Genomic DNA, 15019 nt, shown 5'->3' with positions numbered 1-15019 from the left:
AAGGCTGAGCATCAAGGGAAGGAGAAGATCACAAACATCCAATGTGAGATTTTTCTTTAGTCGATGACCATTGTGATATACAATACGAGTGTGTGGCTGAGAGACAAAGAATACAGTAGTTCTATGTAATGATATACACTGACTGAGAAGCACCATTATTCCGTTTAGCCTGTGGAGGAGAAAGCTCCACAACCTGTCCCACTGTGTTCCTGCACAGCCAGTAAACCTGCCTTCTTTCCAACAGCCATCGCATGCCTCGATAATATCTCATGTCCATTCCGTTTGCACAAAAATTAAAGGATGGATGAGTTGAACACATCCTCTTGAGAAAGCCAAGTGCTTGGCTGCCTCAAACTTTTTGTGTTAGCCCCCCTCCCACAGAAAGAGCTGAAGTCTTGAATTCCTCTCTCCTCAACTTAGTCCTACGAGGAGATCCAAACAATCTATCTTCTTTGTTCTTTAGTTATCCGTGGGGTTGTGGGGCTGAGCAATACGCATAAGATCTCTGCCTTTGTGCAGCAATAAATGTGAGGCAAGGAGAGAGTTCGGTATCAGCATCGGATTGAGACGGTGAGCAACAGCCAGACTTTGGCCTGGTGGAGAGATGCTGGATCAGTTCCATGATTGCCACCAACAGCCAATAAATATATTCCGAGTAGCCAGTCGCGTGGATGTCGATGAAGCGCAAGATGGAGCATCATTTTGTACTGTTTCCATGCATAGTTTTCCTAGAAGCAGGACTTTGAGATGACAACTGACCGAGGCTTTCATCCGTTCATGAATAGTCCTCTTAGGTGAATCCGTCGAATCGACTGTTGACTGATCTTGTGGTATTATTCTTGTTGCCCAGATCTATTCCACAGCGGAAGGGACGAAGCTGCACTGTTCATTGATAAGTGGCAAATTCAACTTTCTCTCTTCTTTTAGGTAGACATGCGAGACGATCCATCGTCAACATGGGTTTGGAAAGTTGATGAACATGTGCTGACTGGCACTCACTATGCTTCAATGATGATTAGTCTTATCAAATATTCTGGAATCCTATGGCCATGCTCTTCTTGCACAACAAGAATCTAAATATTTAGTTCCTGTGTCTTCAGGATGAAACTTAGATCCTCTTGCACTTACTAGGAAGAGCCACAGTAAAAGTTTCTCTTTTCAGCACATGTCACCATGGGGTCCACAGACCAAACAATCCAAATAATGGCCTCCACTCTGAAGGCCATGCCTAAAAAAGCAAAGGTTGCCTTGCATGCATCTCTTCGGGAACTCCAAGGCAGTAGATCCAGAGTGAAACCATTCATGGTGACATGGGATTTAAAGGAGGAGGAGGAGGAATTCAATATGGGTAAAAATGCATATTTGTCAAGTACAATTCAAATATTCAAATTTACTAGAAACTAAGTAATTGTTGTTTTAGTAATTTTCTATGCAATCATTTTGGATTGTTACTTAATCTATGTAATTTTAATATATATACATATATATATATATATATATATATATATATATATATATATATATATATATATATATATATATATATATATATATATATATATATATATATATATATATATATATATATATATATAAGTAACTTTAGGCAATTAATTTGTAGGGATGTGCGCATAAAGATAACCTATGCGCCTTCTCAAGTAATATAATGAGGACGAGATGGGACGGGAGCGGCGGTGCCACTACGACTCCTCCCTTCTCTCCCGTCTTAGGCTCGTTCTCCCTCAAGTCAGTCTCTTCCTGTGGGCGGCGAGAGAGAGAGAGAGAGAGGGAGAGAGAGAATTGGGCCTTGGAAACCCTAAAAGCCTCTTCACGCTTTTACCTCTTTGCTTAACGGTAAACTCGCATAGCCTGATATCTCTGGAATCTGTGTTCTCTAGTAGCGAATCGCAAAAGGATCTTTTTCCCCTTTTATCGGGTTTCCATCTTGGTAGAATTCCTTCAACCATCTTAAAATGTCAATGTGCGATGAACCGCTAATCGCGGCTGAAGGTTTTTCTTTCTTTCCATATCTATTTGAATACTTTTCCTTCTTTTTTGTTCTTGATTTTGGGTAAAAACTCCTAAAGTTTGCGCCTTTTCGAACTGATACCACTGGTGCCTTTTTTTTTTTTTTTTTCCTGGTCCCAATTCGTATTCTTGTCTTCCGGAAACTTGAAGAGAATCAGTGGAATTAGAGCCATGAAAGGCTTGTATGGTTGGACGATTCATCTGTCAGTAGGTCGTAGAAGGTGAAGATTAAAATTGATGCTTGAGATAAAACCTGTTTGACTCTGCTATGTTAATATATGTGGACTTCATCTCTGTTCATCTTCCAGAGGGGAAAATTTATATGTTCTTGATAGATTGTGTCAAGTTGTCTTAAGTGCTTCGTGTTGAGGGAGCTTGTAAATTACCGACATATTTGTCCTCAAGGGAATGACTTACAGGGAATGTAAAGATATTCTTGGCCAACTGATTGGCAACCACACGTTATCGAGGAAAACACCTCTTGAAATATGATATTATTTATATGTCGGCATAATCAAGCTCGTTGATTTATAGTTTTCTACAGGAGTTGTCCTTTTATGACAAAGCACAGTTTGTCCTCCTGTCATGTATGAGCAAAATTGTTCTTCCTTTTCACTTGTAAAAGTTGTTTTTGGAGAGAACCGATTTGCTTAAAAGAATATAAACATGTTTAGCTTTGTGTATGGAGTTATCTTCCTTCTAAAATGTTAGTGCTGGCGTTCCAGAGACCTTTTGATCCCCCTTTGGTTGTTTACTGCACTTGTAAAATGTTTAGCTGTTTCTTTTTTTAGTTGTGGCAGCGTGAGTGGAGCATTTAAGAATTTTTGGTATGTTTTTTTTTTTTTTTCTTTTTTTAGTTTTGTGGCAGTGGGAGTGGGACCTAATATATTGCTTACTAACTTACTATGTTCCTTTATTTTGTCATAGATCCCTAGCTATATGTGGAATATAATGTTGTGGCACGGATGCCTGACTTTTGCAATTTCTTCCTAGCTTTCTGCTACCAATGTACCAGTGTGATCCGTGGATCCCGGGATGAGTCTGTTCATGTAGTTATGTTGGCTACTTGCAGATACAATGGCAAAAGAGTATGTTAAATCCTGAAACTTCTACCAAGTGGCAGACATCACTTGCGTCTACTGTCTTGATAAGTCAGACGAGGATAGCTGGTAAGCTGTGCTGAAATGAAGACCTCACAGGTGAAGATTTTATCACAATTCTAAGTCTTGCCGAATGTTTCATTTAATTGCATAAATTATGTTGCTCCCTTTTAATTTATTTTTATCTATACTAATGACAATGATCCTGTGGTGTTCTCAAAATCTGTACTTGACAAAATTATGATTACCTCCCTCAAGTTTCTTCTTTTTTAATTGAATGGTTGAAGAAGCACCTGACAGAGATATGAACTTGAACCCTCTTGTTGAGGGGAGAAGTATGAAGTACCAGGCCAAGACCTGGTTGTTCACATCGATGTGATAAATTATCTCTTATTCCAAAGTTGAAGGTTTATTGAAAGATGCACCAATTGATCTCTTTATGTATCAGAAAACTTTAAAGAAAAAGATAAATTTCCATCAGAATCACGAGTATATCAAGTTCTAAAGCTGTCTGAATCATTCATATTTCACTTGTACGGTAGAACCCTGGAACTTCAACAAAATCTGGCATCTAAATTTGCAGCATGTAATAACTTTTTCGAGTCAAGTCACAATCCATTTTAAATATTGTTAATGTATAACCTACCCTCGATGAGCCTTCCTGATCAGGGCTGCTCTCCGTCCTAGGACAATTTGACCAGCTCCTGTAATTGGCCGAAAGGACTTTTTCTAATCTCAGCACAGGTGGTTCATGGTTAGACCATTCTGTAACAAACCTTCAATAACCTTAATTCCATATGTTGTTTATCCCTTACTTTCGAAGGTCAATGTTTTGGCTTAAGCTGATGATCATAGGCACATGCCAACCGCCAAGCATTGATGTTGGGTCATGCTAAGAAGGTATTGCCAGGAGAAAGAAAAGGGCAAGACCTTGAAGAAAATATGGCGATAATCACCATAGTCATTGACTTCATAGATTAATACTTCTGGTTACTTTGTAGGAATACAACGGGTTAGTTTGATTTTATAACCTAACAAGGGGAATTGTGATTGCTCAGTTTTTGCCCTTGTTCCACATACATTGCTAAAGCTTTGAGATTCATGTTATTGTCAAAGAATCTTGGTTAATTGCTTATATTAACTTTTATAGAATCTGCCACAGTAACCAGCTGGTTATTTCATTGTTTGACATATGTTTCTTAAGGAAGGGAATTTTACACAGGATCCTCAGTGTACAACAGAAGTACAACCATCATCAGAAGCTTCACATGTTTTTCAAGGCGACCATCAAAATTCCCCGGTTGTTGAAACTCCTAAGGTAGATTCAGGTTCGGTGTCCATTGCAAGCAGTAATTCTAGGAAGGTTTCTCGTGACGACATTGAACTTGTAAGATGACCAACTGCTGATTCATTTACTACCACCGTTTGCGTCTAATTGAGGAATATTTGGTGAAGATAGCATGAATGCAGTCTGTGTTTCTGGTTATTTTCCGTATCTTCTTTTCACTGGACATAGTGTTGCAGGTGCAGAACTTGATAGAACGATGTCTACAATTGTATATGAATAGAGGGGAGGTGGTTCAGACTCTCTCTAACCGTGCTAGGATAGAACCTGGTTTCACAACACTAGGTTGGTATTTTATATTTCCAAACTTTTAACTTTCATAAAAACAAACACCCACCAGCACATGCAATCTGCATCTTATCCCACTTGTATGAAATTAAAATTATGTGGTGCATATCAAAAGCATTTCTTGAAGAGTTGCCCAAAAATATTTTTTTTTCCTTTTTCATCCACTCAAGTATTTGGTGCACATGTATTTTCTTGTTTAGAACAAAAATATATGTGATGGCTTTGCCAATTGCTGCACTCAATGTTGCACTTGTCTACAACTTAAGATGCCTTTTCTTTACAGTATGGCAGAAACTGGAAGAAGAAAACTCGGAATTTTTTAGAGCTTATTATATAAGGTTGAAACTGAAGAAACAGATCATTTTGTTCAATCATTTGCTGGAGCACCAGTACCATCTGATGAAGTATCCCATCCAGCCTAAGGTTCCATTGCCTCCAATTCAAAATGGGATTCACCCTGTGCCTGGTAATTTATTTGGTTCATGCCTCTGCTTCTATTAACATGTGGTTCATGCCTGGTGATGTAGGTATCCGCTAGAAATTAATTACCTGAATGATTATCAACTACACCCTTTTCTGGAGCAAACAACTGATTTCTGAAACTGCGTAAATGTTGTTTTTTTAGCTGCTGCCTCTCTGATTCAATCTTTGTAGGAATTTTAATGGGTTTGTGTAAGCTTAGCTGAGACTTCAAATTGTTCTCGTTTTACTTATTTTGGAATTCAGAAATTTCCTATATCCATAAAATTGGTAGTCCAATATATCAATGAACTGCAAAGTTTGCTAATCAATCAAACTCTTATATATTTCTGCTGAAATAATATGCAGTAACTAGAAGGCAAACAATTATTTGTCATAGGATCCAATGAATATACTTCATGTATATAATTGCTTTCTTCTTTCCTTAGGAATTATGTATGCTTTTCTCATAGTTATGCTGCCTCAGCTCATAATTATCATTCTTATTTAGTGTAATTTATATGCAGTGCAGTTAGTTTGCCCATGGGGTATCCGATTCTTCCACAGCACCTAATGCCCGCTACAGGTCAGCCTCATGTTGACCCCATGAGTTGTGGACTCTCCAGCTGTCATGTGGTCAATGGTATTCCTGCTCCAGGCAGCTTTCATCCCATTCGCATGAATTCTGGAACCAAGTAAGAGATTGATTTTTCATTTGTAGAATCCTTTATATAGGGTCATAGATGTGTAGCTATTCTGCATATATTTCCATTATCCAATCATTGAATAGTAAAATGGGCTGGAATTATACCAAATTGCAAACTATGCTATTCAAATGCTTGTCAAGTACTAATTTGTGTTGTTTCTATCCTTATTTGAGAAAGGAGACTCTATAGAGACCTAACCTAGATCTTTTAAGAAGAGAGACCATTTTGATTGCACATTTTTGAATCATTACATAAATGCATCCCTCATGTATGTCTCATTCCAACAATGGGAGGTAATAACAATCAACACAAGTCCTTGCTGCTGATCAATCTGGCTTCAGCCCTGAGATTCTTAATATTCTTGGGTTGCAGAGCTAATCAGGTTTTACATTATATTTGCACAAGAAATATGAGAGCATATCCTTGCACATTTTTCTCTGTTCCTTACAATTAGTGCAAGATATTTGCTCAGCTAATAACCTTTCGTGTCCACTTTCCAACTTATATCAATCTGCTAAATAAAACTTGTACTAGAAGCAAATCACAACTCCATATTCTATATGAAATTTTTTGTTTTGCTTGTTTCTAATTTTATGAAACATTTTAAATTTTATTGAATCATTGTGATTGACAGTGGCACAACTGAAGCAGCTCATACAGCCCCTCCAGCCATTTCATCTATGTCAGAGATGGCTGTGAGTCCTGCTTCGGCGGCGTCAAGCAATCATTTTCCTTTTACTTCTGAGATATCTGGGATAGGTTTGGATGTGACAGCGCTTGATACAACCTTCCCACCTGATGTGGTGAATTCGGGACTGCAATTAGGTTCTGATTGTGTGGGATCATCAAGAGACTCAATCAGATCATCAGGACAGCTTTGGAATTTCAGTCTTTCAGACCTAACAGCAGATTTAACAAATTTAGGAGGTAAAGTTGCTCGTGGAATATGTTAAATCAGATTTACTATCTTATTAAAGTGATGTTAATGAGGTAGGACCTTACAAATAGTTGCAAATTTGACTTCCAATATAAGGTTGACTTGCATATGGTATACGTGTTTTATCATTCAAATTTGTATATAGATTACTGCTGCATAAATTAGAACATAATAATATGATTAATGGATGTGACTAATCAGTAATATGATTATCCTATTTCATTATTTTATATAGCTTACTGTCTTTCCTGATTCGGTTGACATCACAATGCTGATTTGTAGATCTTGGAGTTCTAGGAGACTACGATGGTTCTCCTTTCTTGCCATCAGACTCGGATATTTTGCTCGACTCCCCAGAACCGGACGATATAGGTAAATCTAAACCTTTTTTCTATTTTCTAGTCTTATGCAGTGCAACACAAGGGTTTTACCTAATGACAAAAGGGGTGACATGGAACATTTCTCTGCCCAAGCTTTGTCGAATGCTAATGATTGGCCTCACAACACTTGAGGAATGTTTTTGACAGTCCTTTTTCGGTACTTGCTGTTTCAGTTGAAGAATACTTTGCCGATGTTGCCACTGGATCATGCCCTCATCAATCAGATGAAGAGAAATCTTAGAGACACGAGCGAAGCCAAATTTTTGCATCTGCACTCCATTGGTAGACTGTACGAGCAATATGCTGCCTCTCCAAATATCACAAGTTAATAAAGCTGTTGTGTCATTTACAGCAGTCAGAGATGTGAGTAGCTGATGAGGGCTGGTCCCATTTACTGCTGATTGAAATTGAAGACAGAATATTATTCATATTTGGTAGATTGTTTATGCTACAACATTAAAGAAAAACAAAACTGCAGTGTGAGGGGCAGTTTTGTTGCCAGCTTTAGTTATTTGGCAGCATTGGCAATTTGCATGAGTGACCAAACTGACATATGATTCTGGATTTAGTCAACTGAAAGCTACAGCTTTAATAGTGTAGGAGCTGCTGCTTGGCTTGGCTCTAACTGTGCTGCATTTGGCATTTCTACAAGCTAAAAGTAATAATCTTTTCCATATATTGAGGCAGATTCCATCCTTTCATACTTGTGTTGCCTTGCAAACCTTTGGCATCTCCACAAGAATGAGTGGGTGATGCTCTGTTTCTTAGTAGACCACAATCTCCCCCTCTTCATCCTTTATTCAAAATTTTTAACATTTTTAAATATATTGAATTATGATATTTTGAAACGTCAATTTTCGATAAGTTATTCTGATACTTAAGGTGTTATTTATTCGATTTGATGCTATCGGCTAATCTTTCTCTCTCTAATCTGTGTCAAAACCACCCTACACTTCAAAGGCATTAAATCATCGGTACCCATAATCTACATGTTTAATTAGCTAAAAAGACACTTAAGATGTCCAAAGCTCACCTAAGATGGGTCCTCACCACTAAAATCATAGTGTCGTGATCCTTCTAAGGGTTGCTTCCTCTTCTCGGATAGCATGGAGACACCCTTAAGAGGGTATTAATAAATATATTTTCTTTTTTTATGTAAAAGTTCTCTCTAATAAATCTCTATATTCTTCCCCACCCAAACAAAACAAAAATGGTAGTATTATGTTCCCGAGAAATATATGGAAACGGATTTGATCAAAGCATACGCCAAAGCGTGTGATGAAGATGAAGAATCAAACATGAAAGTGTTGATGCATCATCTTAGCTTTGTTCTCGAACTGCTCGCTCTCTACGTGAAGGTGATGTTTCTGCAGCTGACTGGTCTCTCGTCAGAAGAGGAGATTGATCGCCTGCAGTGCTTTGGAGAGGAGTCACCGAGTTTGGATTGCATTCCTTCTTATTACATGATCGAGAAAGAGAAAGAGATAAGAGTAGTTCTTTCTATCTTTGTAATCCAAGACACAAAACGACTTGCTTTCTGCGTTCCATGTCGACCATCAAGCTTCGGCTTCAGGGATGCTCTCCAGCATCGGTCTCCATGCACCGCCACGGCTTGATCCATTGAGTGGAGCCTCTGTCCTTGAGTTGAGCTCCTCTACGATCTCGGCCACCATCGCCTCTTCGCCTCGGATGAACATAGCCAACAACCGAGCTGCCTCCTTCTTGGTCATCACCACCTTCAATGTGACAGCTCCCTTCTTCTCGCAGAGACTCGTCTGCCGCCCAGCTGAAGTCTTCGGCTTCTTCGACTTGCGAAGCCAGCCTTGTAGGATGCCGAAAGCATGGAGCTTTCCGATCTCTGCACCCTTGGCCCGAACCAAGCAACCAAACAACTTCCTCATCGAGAGAGAGAAGGGGGGGGGGCACAAAGATGGAACGGATGGAGGCACACTTTAAATAGGAGATCGCTGATGATGAGAATTAAGAGTCCAACAGTCAACAGGGAGAGCATGCGAGGGAAGGAGGGACAGCCCGCCAAGGATGGAAGTTTGAAGGATTCGCAGCTATTGCGATCTAAATGTGACGCACGCCTTTTTCCTTGAAACAGAGGCAGGCCAACAACCCTGTAGCCTCACAGCGTGAAGCTCGAAGAATCTTCAAGCATGCGCTCGAGGCATCAGCTCGTTCTTCTTTTGGAGAAGAGGACATGACAGCCAACCCAAGAAACCTCAATTTTCTTCTCCAAGAGGATATGTGCTTCGCCTTTATAAGATGGACAGATTCTTTTCATCTCCCGACCGTGTATTGTTCTTAAGAAAAAGAATAAATCATGTTTAAATTTGCAGGGGAAGGTTGAACGGAGGAACTCATTCGTGAGCATTAAACATCCGTTTCAGGTTTAATTGGCTGCCGTACAGGACACACAGCAGTGCCAGTTGGATGACTACACATGTAGAGAGAGAGAGAGAGAGAGAGAGAGAGAGAAGCAAACGAGGAATGCAGCAGTATGTGGGTTCTGCTTACAGAATCAAAAGTGGTCAACGCGGTAGGAAGGCGTCGCTTGCAGATGGTAGGTGTCCCCATTGACTTGAGAGAATGGGATTTGCGGTGTTTTGTCTCCTACAGCCGATTAATTATTTCTGCTTGTGGATGAAAACCACGAAGAAAACGTGGGTGACATGTGATGAGTCGTTGACGTCGGCGGAGGCCAAACAGATGATCCTCACACAAACTGCTCAGACATTGTTGACCTTTCTCATCGTCAACACTGCTCGTAAAAGAAGAAACAAAAGATTGACTTCAGTGACATCACAAAGAAGTATTGTCTCTAAGAAACCCTTTGAATCTGTCTCTTCTCAGTTACATTCGCTAACAGAGGTTTTCAGCGACAAATACCAAACATGCTAATGATGCTTTCTGAGAGGCCTCTCATGCAGATGACAACAAGCAGCAAAGATGGACAAAACCACACGATTACGCGAGAGAGAGAGAGAGAGAGAGATAGTTGATGTAAATATAGGAGAATGACATAACGTAGATAGTGAACTGCTCCATTACAATATAGGAGAATGACATGATGTAGATGAGCAGAGATAGTTGCCGTCAAATTTGGACAACATGAAAATTATAATGTTGTTTGACATTGTAGCCATTAGGAAAGAAAGAAAACAGTTAGATAAATGTTGAAGCATCTCAACTATAAATGATTTGAATTCATGACCGTCACAACACAATGTTGTAAACACCCATCCTACCCCTCCTGAAACTTACAAAACATCACTTAAATGTCATGGGATACACACAAAAGAGAAACTTGCAAAACATCACTTGAATTCCAAGGGATACCCACAAAAAAAGAAACATATGGCATTGGTTCAACAAGAAGCTGAAAGATCAGCAACTCGATGAAAAAGTATGATGAACCGGTGCATTGAAGTTTTTGAGGTTGCATTAAATCATCAGAAAATTAAATACCAACATCTCCAGAGGACAGGATTTAGCAATAATCACAGGGCCAGCACCTTCAAATCTCCGTGTCGCAGCAACTTATAAGTAGTTCAGAAACCATTCGCCGAGCAAAAGGAACATAACTCAAGCTGTACCTGCAACGAGCACGATGTTTCAGATTTGGTAAGACCCAGCAGGTACTATTTATGAGATACCAAGCGTTGACTTTTTGCTAAACAAATTCTGAGTAAAGTGGTTTCAGTTTGTTATTGTTTTCTTCAGAAATCATTGGGGCCTAGTGACAAGAACTAAACTTTAAAAGCTAGATCAAAATTACTGTGGTAGCATTCTTTCATGATTGGGCTCAGGTCGTTTCCAAAGTTATGGAACAAATCTATAAGAAAAAAATACATTCCTTAGTAAGAAGTGGCAATCAAGATTGTTCATCGAACATTAAATTTTTAAAACAGAGGTAGATGCTCCAGAAGCTGCATAAAACAACTATATTCAATATAATTTTATCAAGATCTGTTGCCCACTTTCCCAAGAAACAATGAGAAAAAAGATTGATCGTTTGTGGTCATGGATTTGACTTCTAAATGACAGAAAATATTCTTAGATTTGACCTACAAATTAGAAACTTATAGGTAAACTAAAATAATTTGGAGACTACAGCTATGACAGTTTCCACACTTTCTTTTTATTATGACAAAAAAAAAATCAAAATTCCTGAGTTTTTTCATCAGTTGCTTCCACAATATGGTAAGTCAGTGATAAATGGTGATTCCTCATCTTACCGTCTATAAGAGAGCATTGGGTGTATCTTCCAAGGCAAAGTTTGGATACAATGCCAATCTATAAAGATTTAATTATGTCTAGACTTTAAGAATAGCAATTGATTAGCTTCGAGGATAAGAGTGTACAGCAATTAGCCAAGCACAAAAACATGTATCAGTATCATCCAGTGAAAGAAAGGCTGGTGAAAAAAGGCATACAGCATAGTTATCTTCGTCTCACCTTCTTGAAGTGCAGCTAAACACTTAGGCAAGTCAGCTCATTTTTATGATTGGAAGTTGCGTAGGAACCATGAGAATTCTACAATTTGTAGATACCTTTTCCTTTATTTAGTTGCCAATACAACAAGTAATGAAGTGCAGCTAAACACTTAGGCAAGTCAGCTCATTTTTATGATTGGAAGTTGCATGGGAACCATGAGAATTCTACAATTTGTAGATACCTTTTCCTTTAGTTGCCAATACAAAAATTGGCAAGCAGAAGTATGGAAATTGTTATGCATTGGTAACGATTAAAATCATTAACTTACGATAAGATTATAAGAATCTCATCTTTTGGCTACTACAGCTTCTAAATTTAGTGCTTAATACTTAATTTGCTATCTAGATGTAGGTCCCACTCTTTTTGACAGGTGACATTGACTATCCCATATGGCTAAGAAGATGCTTCAACCAATTTTCACCAAAAATTGAAAAAGGGAAACTGCTCCCTAGATCGACAAGGTTCTAATTTCCACCATATCTTTTTAATTTCAACTCCAAAAGCACTAAAATTCTATTAATACAGCCACAGATGTATGCCTAAAAAACGTATACAGCCATATAGTTATATTATACATCCATATGTATGTATGAGTGTTTAACCTGTAAAGCCATGTATAGCCATCGGCCAGGGAATGGAAGTGTGTGTAATCACATGTCTCCAGAAAACAGGGAGCAGGCGTAAAATTTTTGGACTACAGGAGTCAGAAACTGGTCAAACAAGAGACTGTTCATCAATAACCCAGATAAAAGATCTTTTTATAAATCATTTGCAATGTTGACATGTTATTATATTAAACACAAAAACAAAGGAAATATATAACATTATCAATGACCCGTCTTTCCCCTCACATACTGATCTAAAGGATGTATGAATTATATGTACAAAAATCAAAGTGACATGTACCAGGAAATATTGACAGAAACAAAACTTACCAAACAAGAGCACAGATCTCACTTATAATCGCGATTAATGTCAGCACCTTGCTATGTATCTGCAGAACATGACAGCGAGCAAGTAGAACGTGTTCAGAAGTAAGCTGAAGCAACAGGGCTAAAACTATGAAACTTGAATGCTTTAATTAAGATGGCATAAACAACTTACCCAGAGTGCACAAATGAGAGCAAGAATGACGCTGCCAACATATACAGCCGTTGCGTAAATGCGTACTGGATCAAGCATCATTCTTGCTTGTTGTACTGGCCCAATTAGGAAGGCTGTGCTGCCACATGATGGTGTTTGGCATGAAATTTGAGGTGAATGAACAATGAAAAAGAAAGGGAGGAAGAGTAACACTAAAATAGAATTAGAAATCCCATATTTGTAAACCCACCTCCCTACTGCCAGTAAATTTCCAAAAGTGAACATTATGGCAAATTTGATGGGCTTGTAGAAAACAATAAGTGACTGCAAAAGAAGATAAATAGATTATCAGCATATGTCGACGAGCAAGATTCTCATTATCGCATTAAAAGGAAGCATCGAGCTCTATCTTTTTCATGTTAACGTGTATCAAGAACCACATTGTAAAGACCAGATATCAAGTCGTGCACTTTCTATACAACACCAAAATTATCTTTGGACGAAACCACGTAAAACAAAATTCTTGAAGTGCGATATCCAAAATGCTTTTTTTTCTCCTTTCTTGGTTCCAAGTACAGAGAGAATTCACAATCAAAAGGTTATATCTCTAGTACAAACAAGATCTTCACAATCTAAAGGAGAACAATCAAGAAACAGTGATCGAAAGGATATCGTCGACCAATCACCATCCGACAAGTGTCCTTCGAGTGGCATCCAAGCTAGAAGAATGCGACAAAAGTTGCCCCTCATTAGTTTGCTAACGTGGACGTGGATCCAAAGCAGGCAATTATAGGTTGTCTCTATCCTTGTCGCCTATGTGGACAAAAGGCTAGATTGAGATTGTTAAAGGTTGTTAAAGGGTGCCCCTCAGAGAATAGTCTAAAAAATATTTCGTCCATTCACTACCAGATATAAAAGCTCACATTTAATATAATAATATGGGTGGGGAGGATCACTTTTTAATGGGGGCTATGACACTCACCTATATCATGTTACTAACTTGGGTGTCGGAGAGATCGGGTCGGGAAATTTCTCCTGACCTCAATCTTCATATAGGTGGCACTTTGGGAGCTCGACATTTCCACCGCGAAGGCAACTCGACCATACTTCGGACATCTCTACGCACGTAAGCACACAGGTCAGAGCCACTTTGGGCTGACCAAGATATCAACGACAACTTCTCATAACAAACGGTAGCATGCAGGATATTTTAATAATGATAAGGTCCTGCCAAGAAATCTCTGCGCTAGTTTAGAACAAAATGTCACTGTCCTTCACAATCACAAGGATGCTGATATGTGGAAAGAAAACCGTTTCAGAACATTCAAAATTTCTCTGTTCTTCACAACCACAAGGATGACGATATGAGGAAAGAAAACCTTTCAAGAACATGTTTAATACTCATAGGGTTGCAAGTATGGAGTAAATTGACATCAACATAAGATGTGATTCTTTTCGAACAAATGGCTCGTGTGGTTTGGAATACAAGAACTTCTAAACGTTAAATAAACATAAAACGGAGCGACGAATGTTTGCATTCTTGATTGACCAAACAACATTAGGCTTATCAAAACCCCAGCAAATCACAAGACACTGAGAAATAAGATGAAATGAAAAGAAGAAAGAAACATCCTTTTATATCAAGAACGAAAATGCCACACAAGAACTGGAAAGATTGACAAGAAAGAAATGCTCGCATCATACCAGGAGCATAAAAGCGAGGCCGACGACCAGAGACGCCGCGAACCCATACAACCTCTGGCGCAACGAAGCAAGAAGACCGAATCAACATCAAGAACAAAGAAAGCATCCGCGATTGATTAACAAAAAAATGGTCAAAAGAATGGAGGACCTGCAGAGGAGAGAGCGAGCAGGAGCCATCATCAAATTCGCCCAACGGGTCCTCTTCCTGGTCTTGGCCGCCACCGAGAAAGGATTGTGGGAGCCATTTGAACCTCTCCATCCTCCGATGGCTACCTCTGCGAGAAGAGAGATCGGGCGAACTATCATTCCATCCTCCCCCGAACGATCGGATAGAAAGAAGAGGGAGGGTTTTTCCTGTTTCCTTTAGGCGGTCCCCTATCTCGCGGAAGAATTTGAGGTTAGCGTGTGCCGCCGCCGCAGAAGAAAATTTGTTATCGGACCAGAATATTTTTTTATTAGTGGGTGAGATCCGCAAAGGATCCGAA

The 15019-nt window shown here is 39.0% G+C and overlaps 2 protein-coding genes across 8 annotated transcripts; one reads left to right on the top strand and one right to left on the bottom strand.

The window, feature by feature from the left end:
• The first annotated feature begins 1694 nt into the window (after positions 1–1694).
• On the top strand, positions 1695–7751 carry LOC135596043 (uncharacterized). Of its 7 annotated transcripts, none has more exons than XM_065087723.1 (9): positions 1695–1854; positions 3101–3227; positions 4351–4515; positions 4653–4758; positions 5045–5227; positions 5753–5915; positions 6562–6854; positions 7147–7236; positions 7418–7751. In XM_065087723.1, the coding sequence occupies exons 2-9, from the start codon at positions 3213–3215 to the stop codon at positions 7483–7485; spliced, it is 1083 nt and encodes a 360-aa protein (XP_064943795.1). In that variant the 5' UTR covers positions 1695–1854; positions 3101–3212; the 3' UTR covers positions 7486–7751. The 7 variants fall into 7 exon arrangements, with proteins under 7 accessions (XP_064943795.1, XP_064943789.1, XP_064943791.1 ...); XM_065087717.1 differs by having other exon boundaries at positions 4333–4515; XM_065087719.1 differs by having other exon boundaries at positions 3022–3227; positions 4333–4515.
• Positions 7752–10426: 2675 nt separating this feature from the next.
• LOC135596047 (uncharacterized) lies at positions 10427–14890 on the bottom strand. Its single transcript, XM_065087727.1, has 6 exons — positions 14683–14890; positions 14535–14588; positions 13081–13154; positions 12852–12969; positions 12683–12741; positions 10427–10846 (listed from the first exon to the last, which is right to left on the bottom strand). The coding sequence occupies exons 1-6, from the start codon at positions 14791–14793 to the stop codon at positions 10768–10770; spliced, it is 495 nt and encodes a 164-aa protein (XP_064943799.1). The 5' UTR covers positions 14794–14890; the 3' UTR covers positions 10427–10767.
• Positions 14891–15019: the final 129 nt, after the last annotated feature.

Source organism: Musa acuminata, chromosome BXJ1-10 (genome assembly GCF_036884655.1).
Source record: "Musa acuminata AAA Group cultivar baxijiao chromosome BXJ1-10, Cavendish_Baxijiao_AAA, whole genome shotgun sequence".
Taxonomy (NCBI): Eukaryota; Viridiplantae; Streptophyta; class Magnoliopsida; order Zingiberales; family Musaceae; genus Musa; species Musa acuminata.
Note: the sequence above shows the minus strand (reverse complement) of the source record. Positions and strands in the feature narration are given on the sequence as shown.

What these genes read in the sequence shown, in the direction of transcription:
- LOC135596043 (XM_065087717.1), top strand. An exon ending in CTCGTGACGACATTGAACTT is followed by an intron (nt 4,516 to 4,652) that starts GTAAGATGACCA and finishes ATAGTGTTGCAG; the next exon opens with GTGCAGAACTTGATAGAACG. An exon ending in CCCAGAACCGGACGATATAG is followed by an intron (nt 7,237 to 7,417) that starts GTAAATCTAAAC and finishes TTGCTGTTTCAG; the next exon opens with TTGAAGAATACTTTGCCGAT.
- LOC135596047 (XM_065087727.1), bottom strand. Translation starts at nt 14,793, where the DNA reads ATGGAGAGGTTCAAATGGCTCCCACAATCCTTTCTCGGTGGCGGCCAA. An exon ending in GCCTCGCTTTTATGCTCCTG is followed by an intron (nt 13,155 to 14,534) that starts GTATGATGCGAG and finishes CTTCTTTTGCAG; the next exon opens with TCACTTATTGTTTTCTACAA. An exon ending in CTCTCATTTGTGCACTCTGG is followed by an intron (nt 12,742 to 12,851) that starts GTAAGTTGTTTA and finishes CATGTTCTGCAG; the next exon opens with ATACATAGCAAGGTGCTGAC.